Genomic DNA, 17,336 nt, shown 5'->3' on the forward strand with positions numbered 1-17,336 from the left:
AGTGAAAAATCTTTGTGTTTGTTACTTCAGTTTTCATGGTATTGCAATCCTGCAGAATTTGTTCTATGTTTCTTCACTTGTCTCAGACCAAATGCTGTATAACTTTTCAACTGTTAAAAATAACTCAGCTTTAAAGGGCTTTAGCATCCGTTTCTCAAGTGTCATCAAGCAGAGAAATGAAAATGAAGCTTGGAAGCTCACATCTCCATAAAAGCGAAAGAAAACAGAGTTGTTAACATTTTATTTAGATAGTGAAATTTTAAAAAATCATAGTTTAATGGGCTCAGCTACTTCTACTAAGAATAATACTCCTGAAGACATTCTAGGGCATCTTTTTTTTTTTTTTTTTTTAATTCTGTAGCAGCTCTATTTCTTTAATTCTAGTTTGGAGTAAACCAGAGGTGTGTCATCTTATAGGAATGGCCGAAGAAAAGAAATTGAAGCAGCTTTTAAGAAGTTCTTTAGTTAAGGGTTCCCGATAGTACTGGAAAGAAAAGAAGGAAGGAAGGAAAGAAGGGAGGGAGGGAGGAAAGAAGGATGGAAGAGAGAAAGAGGGAGAAAGAAAGTCAGAGAGAGATAGAGAGAAAATCAAGATGGCAAGAGGGGCTCAGAGGGGAGGGTAACGATGATATATAAAGCTAGAGAGAGCTCCAGAATGGTACTCATTCAAATCCACATTTTAGTTGGATTGATTCCTCCCCTGACACAACTGGAGTGAATCTTTCTGCCTCATTTCACAGATGTGGAGAATGAGGACCAGAGAGGGGACAAGGTTTGAACTAAGTCTGATCCTAAGACAGCAGTAGAGTCAAGACTGCTTGATTGTTTAATGAGAACAGTGTTATCTTTGCCAAGACAGCCACAGAAGCACCAAGAAACTTTTTTCTCACTCTACTTTTGGGAGATTTTTCTTCTTGTTCATCTGTTTCCTTGACTTACCCTTCATGCTGGATATGAAAGGACTCACTTCACAGTCTAATTACACAGTTTGGTGTGCTGTGATTTCCTATCCTGAGAAAAATCAGTTAACTGCTTAAAAGCTAAGGCCTGTAATATCAAAAGTAATAGTGACATTAAATGCTAAGTGCTTTACATATATCATTTCCAATAAATTATTCAGACATTAGCTGTTGCAATAACTAAAAAGAAAGTTATTCCCTTGAGCTTGAGCTATCAGGGAAGATTTTGTACAGGAAGAAAGAATATAGGCTGGCTTTAGGACAGGTAGATCTTAGACAAGTGAAAAGGTTCTAACAGGACCTCTGGGAAAGAAAGCAATGGGAAAGACCCAAGGAACTTAAACTCACATTCCCATTATTAGAAATGGAATGGGTTGATTGCCACATAACATTCTATGCATGAGGTTGTCCTAACTGTGGATGGGGGCAGCAGTGGAGAACAATGAGGAGAATGGTTTTACTGACCTAAGAAGTCACAATTCTAGATCAAAAGACCCAGATACAGACAACATTTAAAACAAAATACATCTATGATAGGTGATGGTGATGGAAGGTAGGCTTCCTTGAGAAGGAAGTTAGGGAGAGAGCGTTACCCAGGCACATTTAACAAAAACTTCACTGGCAATTGGAGTTTTGGGTTGGCTTGAGAAATGCTTACAGTTTCAAACAGGTGAAGAAGCCACATCAGAGGAGAGGGCACTCCTGGCCAATGGAACAGCACAAGCAAAGGTATCAAGGAGAAAAGATGCAGCATATGTAGGAAAACCAACAAAGATTACCTTGATAATTAGATTGAAGAGCAAATAACTCAAAAGTCAAACACTTTGGGAGAGACAAAGAAGGAACTTAGGTATCAAACTCAAATATTTATTGAGCATCTACTGTGTACAGGACATTGTTCTAAGCGCTAGGGATATAGTTCTGAACAAAACCAACAAAATCCCTGCTCTCACATTGCTTACAGAACTTACTTTCTAGTGATATCTTTAAAGTCTCTGTGGTGGTTGCATTTTCTTTTAATTTAAACTGTATATTAAAAATTAAATACCATATTCACATGGTTTAAGAAAAGTGAACAGTCAAAAGGGAAAGGAAAGAAAAGCAAAAGTCTTTCATACTCTCCGCATTCAACCACCAATCCCCCTTCCCTGAGATAACCACCATTGATAGATTCTTGTGTGTCCTTTCAAAACTCTTGTGTACCCGCAATTAGATAGTACACACACCATTATAGTAAAGCAGCAATTTTGTACCTTACTTCATTCATTTGACAGTATATCTTGGACATCTTTCCATGTCAATACATAGAAGTCCATCTCATTTTCTTGAAGAGTTGCACAGTGTTCTATTGCACAGATGCTTCATAATTTATTTTAGCTGTGCCCAATGAGGGACATTTATGTTTTGCTCTAGAATCTTTTCCCTGAGCACACAATTGTGAGTATATCTGTGGGATAACTTCCAGCGGTGGGAATGGAATGTGGATTTTCATTTCAATAACTATTGCCGATCAGAGTCCAAAGAAATTGTACTGTTGGGGAAGTAAAACCCCTACCAACAAAGAGACACCTCACACTTAACTATGGAAAAAAAGAGAATTGATTATAAGTAAGCCCCAAGAGACTAGAGAATCAGAAAGAAATGTCACACAACTTATACAGCAAAGCAAAAGAAAAAAAATAAAATGTCTCGTATGTCCTCGAGAGATAAAAGGTTACATAACAAGATAGGCTTCTAGGTTGACTCTGTGGAGTTCCTGGGTGATGTGAACAGTTAGCATGCTTCACTGCTAACCAAAAGCTTAAAGGTCCGAGTCTACCTCAGAAGAAAGGCCTGGCGATCTACTTCCCAAAAAATCAGCCATTGAAAACCCTATGGAGCACAGTTTTACTCTTAACACACATGGGAGTCACCATGTGTCAGAGTCCACACAGTGGCAAATGTTTTGTTTGTTTGTTTTTTATAAGGTCATCAACCTTGGAAGCACCTCTGCATTAAAAAACTGGAGACTGAGCTTATTTATTTAGTCCCGGGAGAGATCGTGTGCATTCCAAAAGTTTAGAGCAAGGGCTCAGGATCGTTATGTTTTCAAGGAGACCTTTCAAGAGGGGAAGCGAAAGCAGCTATCTCGTGTCCCTTTATAAACAAAGAAAAGGAAATTTCAATTTATTCTGACAATACCATTCTACCTCCCTACCAACGATGAGCTGAGCGTCTGGTTAGGGGTAGTGATAGTAATGTGGTTTTGTGTTTGTTTTTAATCTCAGATACGTATATGAGAGAGTTGAAATACCCTGTGATGCTTCCCTCTACCCACGTTACTCTCTCCACCTGGCATTCATTGAATTTATCAATCCAAAATACGTTTGCTGAGAATATGCTCAGGAGCAAGTTCTGTGCTGAGCTGTGAGGGGAGGGCCCAGGCGGGCCTGGCAGCACTGCTGTCTTCTGGGAACTCTATCAGTTTGAGGGTATGAGGTCCAAACACAAGAGTTCGAGTTCCAGACAGATGGCACAGAATGCCATGGATCAGAAGACAGGGAGGGAATCTTTACTTGGGATGAGGTGAGGGTTTCAAGAAGTGCAGGAACAGAAGCCAGGACTCCAAGAATTAGATGGATCACTTTTTATGCCCAAAGTTTTATTTTGAAAAATTTCAAACCTACCGAAAAGTAGGATGATGAAAACTCATATAACGTTTCACTTAGATTCACCGAGTGTTGATGTTTTGCCATATTTGAGCTCTCTATAAACTGTATACATATATTAAAATAAGTTGCAGATAGCATGACTCTTCACCCTCATATACTTTAGCACCCATAGCCTGATGCCCTTATTGTTAGCTAAGAAAGTTAATGTTCATTCATTTCTGTAAGAGCATCTAATAATAACATACAATCAACATTTAAATTTCACCATTTGCCTGCAAATGTCTCTTATAGCTTTTGTTTGTTTGTTTTGCTTTGTTTTATTTTGGGACCCAGAATCTAACCTAGGTTGACACACTTCATTTGGTTATGTCTACCTTAATCTAGAATGTTAGTATTTAAAGAATGGTTAGAAACGCAAAATCTCAAACTCCACCCCAGACCTACTGTCTTGGTTTCTTAATGCTGCTATAACAGAGATACCACAAGTGGTGGGCTTAACAAACAGAAATCTATTTTCTCACAGTTTAGGAAGCTAGAAGTCCGGATTCAGGGCACCAGCTCTAGGCGAAGTCTTTGTTGGCTCTGGGAAAAATCCTTGACTCAGCTTCTGGAGCTGGCCTCCCTTGGAGTTCTGGGGCTTGTAGATGGTCTGTCATCTCCAGAAACAAAGGAGTAAGCCGAGGTACAGCTCTAGATGACAGGCAAACCTAGGTGTGAGGAGAGTAGTGGTGGGGCCAGGACAGAGGTCATTCTTCCCGTTCTGCTTTCTTCTCTGCCTACTCTACTCTTTTTTATTTCAAAAGTGATTGGCTTAAACACACCCTACACTGATATGGCCTCATTAACATAACAAAGAAAACCCCATTCCCAAATGCAATTACATCCACTGGTATAGGGGTTAGGATTTACAACACATATTACTGAGGCACACAATTCAATCCATAACACCTACTAAGTCAAAATCTGCATTTAACAAGACCCTCACGTGATTTTTGTGCACACTGAACTTGGAGAAGCACTGGTTTAGCAATCTCCCTGTCCTTTTTTGTCTCTTTTTCATAACAATGACTTTTTTGAAGGGTCCAGGCTAGTTCTGTTATAGAATGTTTCACATTCTGCATTTGTCTTAGTATATCCTCATGATTATATTCAGATGAAACATTTTTGGTAAGAATAGTACATAGGTAATATTATATACTTATTGTATTACAGTTAGAAGCATAGGTCAAGTTTTCCATTGGTGATGATATGTTTAGTCACCTGAATAAGGTGACGACTGCCAGATAGCTCTTTTAGAAAACATTTTTTCTTTCTTATTAATAAGTGATCTATGGAGTAATACTTTGAAGACATAAATACTCTCCCCTCAATGGTTTTGGGATTCCTTGGCAATCCTTGTCTGAATCTGTTAATGTGCTAGGGATTGAATAATGATGACTATCTCATTCTATCATTCTTTCTACATTTATTGGCTAGCGTTCTTCTGTAGAGAAGAGCTCTCCAGTGGGAGGGTGGTAACAGGTACAAGTGATGGGGCAGGGCATTCCAGGTGAAACAAAAGAGTAAGCCGAGGTACAGCTCTAGATGACAGGCAAACCTAGGTGTGAGGAGAGTAGTGGTGGGGCCAGGACAGAGGTCAATCCAGATAGTACAGAAGAATAGCAGGAAGTAGGACTAGGTGGCAAAGCATTGCTAGAAGAGGCTGAGTGGACAAAATGCCACCCCGTCTTTGGACTAGGAAGGAGATTTTCTAAACCCCTCTCTGAGCCCAACTCCACATTCAGCCCCCCGTAGCCATCTCTTGGGGAAGGAAGACTTCAGATGTTCTTGTTGCCTACGGAGTGATCTTTAAGCCCTTGCTACCCAAATGGTGGCTGGTCTATGGTCCAGCAGCATTGGCATCACTTGGAAGTCATCAAAAACGCAAACCTAAGGCCTTCTTCAATCATGTCACTCCTGTAAGTCTTAGTCAATTCCTAGGTCTTGGGGTCAAGGTAACAACCAAATGAGGTAACCTACAGAAAGCATGTAAAGCATATAACCCCAGGAGTAACTCTCCTTAAGTGCTTAATATATGATAGTCTAAAAATAAAAGAGGCATTTTTGACAAAAGCATCCATGGGCCATGAATCAGAACCCACCTTACAAGACAACGGTGAGGCCAGCAAAGAAGGAGATATGGAATTTCTCCTGAGATATTCCAGACATTAGTTGCCTTTGACAGTTTTCAGTCAAAGGGGGCATCTTTTGGCAAAAGCCACTTGGGAAGCTGATTGCCTCTGCACATCATTGTTCTGTGAAAAGAAATCAGGCTTTCAAAATATTAGAGCAAATTAAGCACATCATTAGGGTCAAGGTAGTATCCAAAATAGCTACCATTTTCAAGCACTTAATAACACTTTATATACAATATCTTATTATATCCACAATGACCCAGTGGTCCTCTAATTATTAGCCTTCTAATCTCAGTGATTAAAAGAGAAAAGGAAACAGTCCTAGGCAGGGAAGAGGATTGGGCTTGGGTGGTTTCACCCGGGGAAGAACAGGTGAAATGTAACCGTTCCTCCCTCCATACACAGGAAGAATGTTGTTTATTGTTGGGCATACCCATTGACACCTACTGCATCTGAAAAAAGAAGCAGCACACATAAATAAAAACAATTGGAAGTATAGCTGGTTGGTAACCATGGGAATGAGGTTTCCTGAGCTACATATGTCAAGTTAGGAGGGTCTATTTGCTTGTGTCTGTGTCGAGCCTATGTGCTTTCTTACTCAAAGTCAAGTTGCTGAGTGTGATGGTTTGCATTTTCCCAGCCAGGACCCAAATCCCCACACAAGATGTAGGAGGCTATTCTAGGACTGGGAGATACCATTTCCAAGGAGGAGCTGATGGATGGTGCCTAGGGCATAAACAGTCCTCAGTAAATTTTAACAGTCAGCGTTTCTTTATACCCTGCTTCTCCACCTCCAAATGCAAGGACTGCTTATCAAAAAAGAAAATGAATTTTTCTATCCTTACCTCTGAAGATGGCATCTCTCCGGGCCAGTGGAAACAGCACCGGGGAATTTCAGCCACTGACTCACGAAAGCCTCAGTTTCCTCCCCTGTACAATTAGCTTGTTGGACTGAAACATGTTGAAGTCCCTCTATGGGTTTGATTCTATGATTCTTGTCCACAACGGGCAGCCAGGGAAAGCTGTGGAGGCCTCACCCCTACAGCTCTTCAAAAATGGGAATAGCACGCCTCTATCCTGTATTCCCTGGGGCACTGGGGAATAATAAAATGTCAAGATGCTTTCCCAAACTAAGATGCTTTGTTTTTGACATCCACCTGTCTGAAGTTAGGAAACCAGAAGTCACGCAGATGACAGGGAGAGGCTTTCCTTGACCTCCAGTATAAATTAGTCTTCCTCCCTGATATTACCTCTTATAACCTTGAAACTCAAAGTAGGGTCTATGGACCATCAGCATCATCTGGGACCTTGTCAGAAATAGACTCTCAAGCTCCACTCAAATCTACTGAATCAGAATTTGCATTTTAACAAGATCTTCAGGTGGTTCGTATGCACATTAAAGTTTAAGAAGTACTATATGTATTGGCAAGTATTTTTCAATGACTGCCTCCCGCACTAAACCATAAAATCCATCAGGGTGTCTTCCAATGACTAACGCCATGGCTAGCACACACCAGGTGCTCATTGAACATGTGCTGAATGAATGGCTCTCTGGTAACTCCCCAACAGCTATTGGCCTCTGAGATGGCTCCATCGGACTTGCCGTTGTAGCATTCTCTCATTGTCCCTGGACACTTCCCTGGGCAGCTAATGAATTCAACAATCTTGGCACCACATTTAAATGTAGATGTTTGCTCTTTGTGCGTTTGCTCGTCAGCCAAATCAGTGGTCATGTTGGCGGTAAATTAAGTGTTCGTTACATTTCGAAATGCTGTTTGCTGTGTTACAGAGGCAACATGAAGGGGAATTTTGTGATGTCAAGTTTTCCTATGAACTGCATGCGTAATTGAAAGACCGCAAGTGTACAGCATAGTTACGTTAAGGATCTCAACTAAAGCAATAAAGTCATAAAATATTAGAGATGAGACAGAAGAAACTTACAGGTCAAGTCCACCTCCCTTCCCCTTAAAAGCTCAGGCCCAAAAGTTTAAACTGACTTCCCGGGAACTCCAGAGCAGTGCTATGCTGGGGCTCTGTTTCCAGCAGGCTTTCTTACCTCATGACCACCCACTTGGGCTGGAGAAGAGACCCATGTATCTCTTCTTCGGAGGAAGGCAAAGGGCATAGCTCCTAGAGAGACGGTAGAATAAAAGGGAACTCTGGAGGGTCCTAGGTGTTCGTACAGAATACTAAGAAAATAGTACATGGGCAGCTGCTGCCTTCTTGCTTTGGTAGAGGTTGGAAAGTTGTTTAGTCCAGGTAAATGCTCACACCTCTTAAGGTCTTCATTGATATTTAAATTCAGTGCACTATAGACGATCCCAACCTGGACAGGTGAATAAAATACTTTATTCCTTCATTCCTCGTTGGAGATACCTGAGGAGTGTCTCCATGGCTGAGGTGGGAGAGGAGAGAGGAATGAGGGGTCAGGAGGTTGAACTTTGAGAAATTTGTTGGGAGAGGAGACCTGTGTTCCAGTCTTCTCCTGTTTCCGTCTTGCTCAGAGTACCTGAACTGAACTTCCTCTACTTCTCCTCCAATGCCCCACCCGGGAGCCCCTTCTTTTGTTAGACAATCTGTTTCTATCAACCCTCTTACTTATTTGTATAAATAGTTAGATATTTGTGTGTGTTTATTATATAATAAATAATATATAGTATGTTGTATAGCACATAAATATATACATGTATATTATTTATAATATGCATATTGATAAATATGTGTATATTATATTAAAATATAAACTTGTAATAAATCTAAGAGTACAAGGGCCCAATTTTATTATTTATTTTATTATTTATGATATTCTCACAATGCTACATAAACATTCAAATATATATATACATACATATATTTAATTTATGACGTCTTCAGAATGTTTGACATATAAACATTCAATTAATTCAGAATTTCCAACCACAGGAGAGATAGAGATGTACCTTCCCAAGTATGTTTACAACATACTTTTTACTGTTTGATGAATCAAGTGTGGGAAAAACCCAAACATATATTTATACACTGCTCTTGATTGTTCTTATGTTGACTGAAGAGAAAAAAAACACTCGTGGAGGGGAAAGGGCAATGGACTAGGAGTTAAGAATCCCAGCTTCTGGTCTCTGAGCTGCCATAAATGTGCTGTGTCGCCTTGGGACGGTGACTTTACCTCTCTCAGCCCCAGGTTCCTCACCTGTGAAATGTGAACAGTAATCCTTGCCTTGCATTTCTGATAGGCAGATAGTCAAGGAAATGGGCAAGAAAATCCTTTGTAAATTAAGTCAGTGAATTCATTTTTAAAACTTAAGAGTCAGCTTGAAAGTGAATTCTAAATTGTATAATACATTGAGGATGACCAAAAGGGGGGAAAAAAAGATGAGTTGTTTTGACTGAACGTCATCCTTATGTTGCTTCTTTTTTCTCTTCCAGGACTCCATTTCCAGCCCACCTGACAATTCCCCCCTTAAAGGAGGTAAGACCTTGGAATCAGGAGTAAATGTGTAGTGAATCGCACAGATGACATCACAAGGTGTGGTGCCTGATTAGCGACCGCAAACGCTATGATAGTGCCCAACAGTGAAGCAGGGGAGACGGGCGGCTCAGGGCTGAGCTGATGCATTTAGATTCATTTGAGTGGCCCCTGATGAATACTCTAGTCCCCATCAGTCTCCCACCAGAATTTGACATTCCTACTAATAAAAATTCCTACCTGAGGCATAGGATATTGCATGGGCACTGACAGGAGCGCAAAGCAATATAGTATTAAGAGCTTAAAATCTACAGTTGGGCAAATATGGGTATAAATCTTGGTTCTACTTGTCACCTTAGAGCCTCAGCTTCTCATCTATGAAACGGGGATAATAATATCCACCCCATGTAAGTATTGGAGAAGCCAATCAGATCTCGTTTGTAAATTTCTGGCATGGCAACTAGCATGTCATGAGCAACAAATAACTGGTAATAGCCAATATGCAGAATGATGTTGTGGACTTGTGCAAACAGACTTCCTCCTCACCCTCCATATTTCCAATCACTGAAATCACTAATGAACGCATTGTCTCCAGTAGCCTCAGAGAGGTGATAATGCAGAATTCAGTTAACATTGAAGATGAAAACTTTGAGATCATCTGACTAATGTTTTCATTGTACAGAGTAGGAAAAGTCAGGTTCAGAGAAGGAAAGTGTCTTCCAAGGTCATACCAAACTAAACCTAGAGTACAAATGTCCTCATTTTTAATTCAGCATTCTTTCCACCCAAGAACATTAACCCCATCTTAGCCCTCTAATCTTTAGAATCTAAATAGCAAATATCACTGTATAGTCAGATGTCTCCAAGGAAAAAAAAAGTAAAGGAGAAAGAGTGAGTCATCACAGGCTCCAGGCAGAAACATCAGATCATCCTTAGGACAAGAGGGCACAGGTATCTCGACAAAGCTTCTCATACCAGCACCATCACACTTGGAGTTTTCCTTCAGGGTACCCTTGGCCCATGCCTTTCCTGCTCTCTGTCAGCCAGAAACTCAGAAAATAGGCATAAAAGGCCCCAGATAGATAAGGATTCTGAATCTTTCAAGGCAGATTAATAATCACAGTTTTGTCAACAATTAATTACTTAGCATGTCACCTCGCTCCTATAATTCTTGTGTAGACAGACAGTCACATTAATGTAGAAAGGAGCACGATATAATGCAGAGATCAGCAACCTTCTTCTGTAAAGGGGCAGAGAGTAAGTATTTCAGGCTTTGCAGGCCATGAGGTCTCAGTCACAACTACTCAACACTGCCGCCGTAATGCTAAACCATTGTAGACTATATGTGAATGAATGAGCATGGCTGTGTTTCAAGGGAACTTTATTTAAAGAAAGAGATAGAAGGCTGGATTTGGCCCACAGGCTAGAGTTTGCCAACTCCTGTAGTAGAAACAGTACAGGCTTTGGAGTCAGACATATGAGTTAAACATGTAACACGCATTCACACAGAGCCTTGCACAAAACCAAACAGAATGAATAAATGTAAATTTTCCTTCCCACTCCTACCATTTCTCTACCATCTCCATCCAGATTCTCCAAGTGAGACAGGAGCTCTTCATTTTTTGAGAGGGCATGGTGATCTTTAACATAACCATGATTCAATTGCATGGATCGTTTTGATTAAGTAATGGGACCTCGGCCACTCTGGCTCCCAGTTTCCCTCACCTGTAGAGCACTTCAATTATGGGTGGCCTTCTAGCTGGTGGTGCTGGCCCCATAACAAAGTTTTCATCAGTCCAGAGTGGGATGGGAAAAAGAAGGACAAGATAGCCCCTTTTTCACATAACTAATTTTATTTAATATAGGGGCACTCCTTTCTTCTGAGAGTATGTCCTTCCTACATTATTTGGTGTTAAAATGTTCTTTCTTTTATAACAAAGTTGATATAGATGGGAGTTCAGTTGCGTTGCTTTTTGTCATAGTTGTTTTGTTTTAATGGTTACAATAGGCAAATTAAAAAGCTCCCCACTCTACGGTGGTCCTGGAATGTTCATTTTTGGGGGATATTTCTTTGGTCTATGAAATCCAAAATTTTGGGAACCATGGACTAGATCACTTGTTGGGTCCCTTCCTATCTGATATCTACGATTTTTTGTCACTGGGCCATGATTGTGAATAGAAGAATACAAACTCACTCAAAACCAATCTCAATTTACAATCCAATGTTTCCACAACCAGATAAAAAAGAGAAAGGGAAAAAAAAAAAAAACCACACTAATAATAATCCCCACCAGGACTGAGAATTTTTGTTAAAGACCCTCCACACCTCCCTTTGGTCGATCTTAGCGTAAATGCTGTGAGTGAGTAATTTGGAGATTAGTATTCATTATTTGCTCAGGCAGAGCTGAGGGCCAAGGAGTCAAGATGACTTGTCTAAGGTCAGATAAGGAGTTGGCAGCAAAGCAAGAATCAGACTCCAGTGTTCCTCCTTATTGCCTAGCATGAAATGCTTCTGCCACGAGATACCAATGGACTGCTGTGTGTTCCTGACTTCCTCCTGCTTTAATGCAAGTCTGCCTTTCTCTTAGCCGAGCAAACTGCAGACCAGCAGGTCCACTGTCACAGGGTGAAGCGGACAGAATGTTAGCTTAGAGCAAGAACTGGTTCCAGAACTGACCTCAACAGCAGGCTCTGTCTCTCTGGGCAAGTCCTTTCTCCTCTCTGCCACATCTGTAATGTAACAGCAATGTACTAAATGAACTGGAAGGCCCCTTCCAGCTTTGACACTTTGTAATACTATCCCTCTAGTATCCAATCTGTAAATAGAGAAGGAAAGAACCCCAACAATAATCCTGAGGAAATATGAATCCATAGCCTCATTCCCCAGCAAGCCCACCTAAAACAGCAGCAAAGTGCCGCTTTCGGAAGAGCCACTGCAAGACATACAGGACAGAGATGAATCACCTCCCAGACACTCATGAGAGGAAGCTCCAGGGATAGCATGTGCTTTGTCACTGGGGCAGACAAGGCCGGAAGCCCGAAACCTTCCAGGGAGCCCTCTGCTGCCTGCTGATGGAAGTCTTCTGCCCATCAGCAGGAAGCCAGCATCAGCCCAGAGCCTGTGGAGAAAGGGCCATGTGCGCACACCAAAGCAAAAACACAGGATGACAGAGCAGCAGGGAAACCACAGAAAGCCAGGCTTTTTGGTAATAAAGGGGTTTCTGAGTCTTAACACAAGCCTCCCATTCTCAACCAGAAGGGCCCACGTTAGACTACCACCTCACACCTACTCCCTTGAGCTTAAGCTTCCTTGGACCATTTCCGGGGTTCAGTCAGTGCCATGTGTCGAGAAAGGCACTGCTGGTAGGAGCCCCTTTCACCACACCCTTCTCCTCTCGAGGTCTTAGTTTTCTCAGCTAGAAAAAGGAGTTACTGATGACTCCTATGTGGAGCTTTGATGAGAATGAAACGGGCCAGCAAAATCACCAGTGCCTGCCGCCTGGCTGAGCCTGCATCCCTTGGGCACAGGGTCCACTCTGTTCTTCCATATCCAGGTAAGATGACTCTATCCCATCCCACATTTGTTGGGGAATCCAGGAGGGTGAGGAGGAAGAGCGAGGTTTGTGCTTCTCCTGGTTCCTTCTTGTTCCAATCTTCTGCTTCTACCAAATTTTGAATTGCATATGTATTTGTGAGACTAGATCTACTTTTGCCTTGATTTCCCCAGAGTTGCAACAGCACTCAAAATCTTGAGTGCAGCATTTTAGAGAAGGGTCTAGGGTCTGTAGAGAAGCTGGTAGCAGAGTGCGTTACATCCCAGTGCAGGCCAGCGCACAGGTGGAATTGAACATCAGGCTCCTCTGTGCTTGTCCGGCCTCAGCCACTACAGCCATGGGGAATTTCTCAAGGGACATCCCTCCTCCCCCTCCGCCATGTGTACTGACCGGCTCTCCTTTCTATCTGTTTCTATGTCCTCCTTCTCCCCATAGACAAGCCTCCCTCCCACCTCCCTTCATAGACTCTGCAGAAATTCAAATGCTACTGATTTTATTTTGCAGAATGAGTTTGGTTCTTTGGTTTCATTCCAACAGGCCCAGGACTGTTTCAAAACAAAACATCCCACCAACCAAATAACAGTTCTTATGGCCTGTAAAAGAATTCTGTAGTCAACTTTTAAAATAGGTTTCTTTCTTCCCTCACTACATATGCACGAGCATCTGGCAGAGTGAAAGTAACTAACGTAGACGGAACATTCACCATGTGCCCAGCACTGTGCTGAGTGACTTATGCCTCACTCGTTCAATCCTCACAACCACTCTCCAAGGATAATTATTATCCACATTTTATAGGTAAGGAAACCAAAGCACAGAGAGGTTTACTAGCTTGACTAAGGTTTCACAGGAAGTAAGGAGTGGGGCAAGACCTCAAATCCAGGCTGACCCACTTTGGAGCCCTTGTGCTTAGCCAGGATCATATCGTAAGACAGGTAGGAAACTCAGTACTGTGCTTCCTTCCAGTGCCCCTACCAGCTCTCCATGTCTAAGAATCATTCCAACGCTCTTTATTGCTTCCTCTGCACCTGCTCCCCCAGCTGTTTGTTTTCATGTCTCTGCAGCATACTCTGCTATCGAGTGCTGGGACAGAGGGTCATTAGGGTGACCACACACATGGGTTTGTATGACAGGTAGAGTGGTCGAGGAAGAAAGGTCCCTAGTAGAGAATCTAGAGGCCAAGTTTACGCCCCAGCTTCACAGCCAAAGAGTTATGTGACCTTCGATGATTTCTTCCCCCCTGCCTGCCAGTTAAAAGAGGTTTTTGTCTTTCCTGTGAAGGTTGTGCAGCCTCCAATATCCAGGGGCTCCTAGAGGCCCTGTTGTTGATAGCTGCCTTCAAGTCAGCCCTCAACTCATGGCAATCCCATGCACAAAGGGATTGGACTATTGTGATCCACAGGACTCTCACTGGCTGATTTTTGGAAATAGATCACCAGGCCTTTCTTCCTAGTCTGTCTTCCTAGTCTGGAAATTCCTCTGAAACCTATTCAGCATCATAGCAACACGCAGCCTCCACTGACAGACAGGTGCATTGGGTGGGAATCAAACCCAGATCTCCTGCACAAAAGGCAAGACTTCTTCCACTGAACCACCACTGCCCTCACCCTAGAGACCCAAGGAAGTTAAACCAGTAGATAGACCACATGTGGGTCCTGACAGCCCTGTCAGCATGTTTCCCGCCCTACCTTGAATTCAGTTTCCAGCTGAAGGTGTGGTCCCAAAGGCAGAGAACTTGATTGGAATTTGAACCTCCCCTACATTCTAGTCATGGCCCTCGGGGACTTGAAGCATTGCACTTTCCCCCTCAGGGTCTTTGGTTTCCCATTTCTAACACGTTGGAGCATGTGGGGGCAAGCCAGATGACCTAGTCCTGGCATGGCTTTTGCTATGAGTATAACATTCCATGAACCAAACAAATATCTTAGGATTCTTCAACTATTTTACCATTCTAATATTTTATAATTCTTACATAGCTTAGCAGGCTATTTTCCTATCTCCTCTCCTCCTACTTAAAAAAAAAAAAAATAGAGCTATCAGAGGAGACCAAGCGAGGCTGACTTGCTAATCTTACCTAGTAAACTGATCCCTATAGAAACAATAGAAGCTACCATTGTAGGCAAAGAAACTAAACTAAGTAGACTGGATACTCGCCAATACCCAGCTATCCTTGGTTTTTCATGGCTGTGATCCAGGTGGTCAAAGGCCTGCCAGGCACCATATTGGTGGCAGGAGAGGAATGTGGCAGAGCAGCAGCCTCCCTCCTCCTTCCCCTAGAAAGACTGAAAACTAGCAGAGACCTTGCTCCTATCAGGTGGATTGATTTATATCTAGATTGCCCAGCTCCACGAGTTTGCTTGTTTTTTGTCTTCCCAGCAAAGGGGAGTGCTCCTGCTCAGGGGGTAAACCACTTTTCAGATAGGTACAGGCCTATTTGTACTCCATTTACTTTAAACACACATCATTCAAAACCCACCGTTAAACTCACTGCCTTTCTCTTACATCAGAGCTAAGAGAACTCAGGATCTCTCTATAAGAACTAAACTAGAAGATGACTCTCTCGGAATAAAGTGAAATAGGGTCACGAGGAGGCATCCAGAGTGCTAAAGCCATCTACACCTAAACTCCCCACTCTTGCCACAGAGAGGAGAGGGGCGGAAAGGAGAGGAAAAGGAAATGACACTTTTGGATCACTGAGATATGTGTGAAATTTTATACTTGAATTTAGCACATACAGGTCACAAGTCTCTGAATCCAGAGAAGATCTCAGAGTTCCCCACCTTTCCAATACTCTGGGGAAAGAAAAAGAAAGAAAGGAGGAAAGGAGGAAGAAAGGAAAAAAGGAAGGTTGGCGTATTCCTCTAACCAGTTTCGTTATTTATTTCATCAACTCTCTGGACCCCACGTGTGTTGGCTTAAATTCCTAATCCAAGCAGTGCAAATCCTGGACCAGAGAATGGGAGCCAACCATTGTTTAGTATATTTTGGATGGTAGACACCAGGCTCATTGTTATGCATTATCTCATTTAATTCTCCCAGCAACACGGCGAGGTACATATTATTATTATTATCATTTTTGAAAAGGGGGAAGGACAACTCAAAAAGGCTGAGTGACTTGTTTAAGCCCACACAGCTAGTAAGTGGCAGAGGTGCGATTTGAACCCTTCTGTCTGATTCTCAAGCCTAACTTTCTAAATGTGCCACCATACTCTTGCATCTAGAATAGCTAGGAGGTGCTTTCAAAATGTTATTTAAAGTGTTAGCAGAGTTCCCCGTGTGACTCGAGACTCATCCTTCCTTTTAAATTACAGACTTTAAAACTGCTTCTTTATATATCCCCAATAATGTCAATTCAACCTGCATTTGTATAAATTAATTCCAAGCAAGCATCCATAGAGTCAGGTAGGCTTATCTTATATACTGCAACAGGTCGGTATTGAAACCTCCACTGCCTTCACCTCAATTCCAACTCATAGTGACCCCACAGGGTTTCCAAGGCTGTAAATCTCTAAGGAAGCAGACTGCCACATCTTTCTCCCGCCAGTATTGAAAACACACAAAAATCCAAAGGAACCTTCAGAGAATTGAAATGAATTCCAACTTGATCTCAATTTGTATTTGCTGATCAATTTCTACGTGTTTCATACTGGAGTGGGTATTCCCTAAAGGCTCTTTGTAAATCTAGGGTCACCCAGTTGTCCTTTGTTAGACAAAAGACCAATTCTGAGTTTATGTCTCCATCACTAGTTGACCTAGTGGCATCAAGGAAATGGTCAAGTTGAAACCATTTGAACAGAGGCGGTGGGGGGTGGGGGGACTTGCCCAAGGGCACAAGTCCAAGGGGTACCAGATGAGGCATGGAATGACATTCCAAGGCACCAGTGGCATCATTAGGGGCGTACGGGGAGTGCAGACCACACCAAGTGACACTGTCAAAGGGGGTGACACCACATGGTCCAGAGATACATCCAAGACCAAGCTATGTAGGACTTGAGCTGCTCCAGAAAACCTGTGCCTGCTCCAGTCGTGTTTTGGTGCTTCTCTCTGCTGCTGTGGCTCTCGGTATCCGCCGAGATGATTCACCAGCCCAGAGGTGCTGCTCTCGCCACCACTGTCACCACCACCGCGCCACCGCAACCTGCGACCACTGCCCAGGATGCAGCCGCAGCAGGGAATTGCACTCAGGCACAGCAACGCTGGGCTACTCTTTTTCATCACTGCTATCAACATCTATTCATCTCGAAATTTTGGGGAAGGGATGCAATTTAGAGATTGGCCCTGAGTGCTGGTTACCCTTGCTACGCCCCTGTGTTTGAAATGACCCTTGAAGTTAAGGGATCCACTTTGATCCCAAATTCTACTGAGAATGGAGAGACTCTCCCCTAGATGTCACTGCTGTGACAACTAGATATTCTATCAGAAGGATGGAACTAAGAAGCCAGGAGAGGGAAGATGCAGTCATTAAGACAATCCTTTCCTTGAAAGGATTAAAATATTTTCAACAGATGGAAGGAGGATTCTGCACACTTTCCTGAAAG

At 42.4% G+C, this 17,336-nt stretch overlaps 1 protein-coding gene across 1 annotated transcript in view; it reads left to right on the forward strand.

Annotated features, from left to right (window-relative positions):
- The window catches only part of TNFSF8 (TNF superfamily member 8), a 34,858-nt gene that overhangs the window by 3,795 nt on the left and 13,727 nt on the right, over nucleotides 1-17,336 (forward strand). Inside the window, exon 3 of the mRNA XM_012554397.2 lies at nucleotides 9,208-9,250. Within this exon, the coding sequence (XP_012409851.2) occupies nucleotides 9,208-9,250 (43 nt within the window). The remainder of the gene's footprint in view (nucleotides 1-9,207; nucleotides 9,251-17,336) is intronic.

This window comes from Trichechus manatus, unplaced genomic scaffold, assembly GCF_000243295.1.
Source record: "Trichechus manatus latirostris isolate Lorelei unplaced genomic scaffold, TriManLat1.0 scaffold00016, whole genome shotgun sequence".
Taxonomy (NCBI): domain Eukaryota; kingdom Metazoa; phylum Chordata; class Mammalia; order Sirenia; family Trichechidae; genus Trichechus; species Trichechus manatus.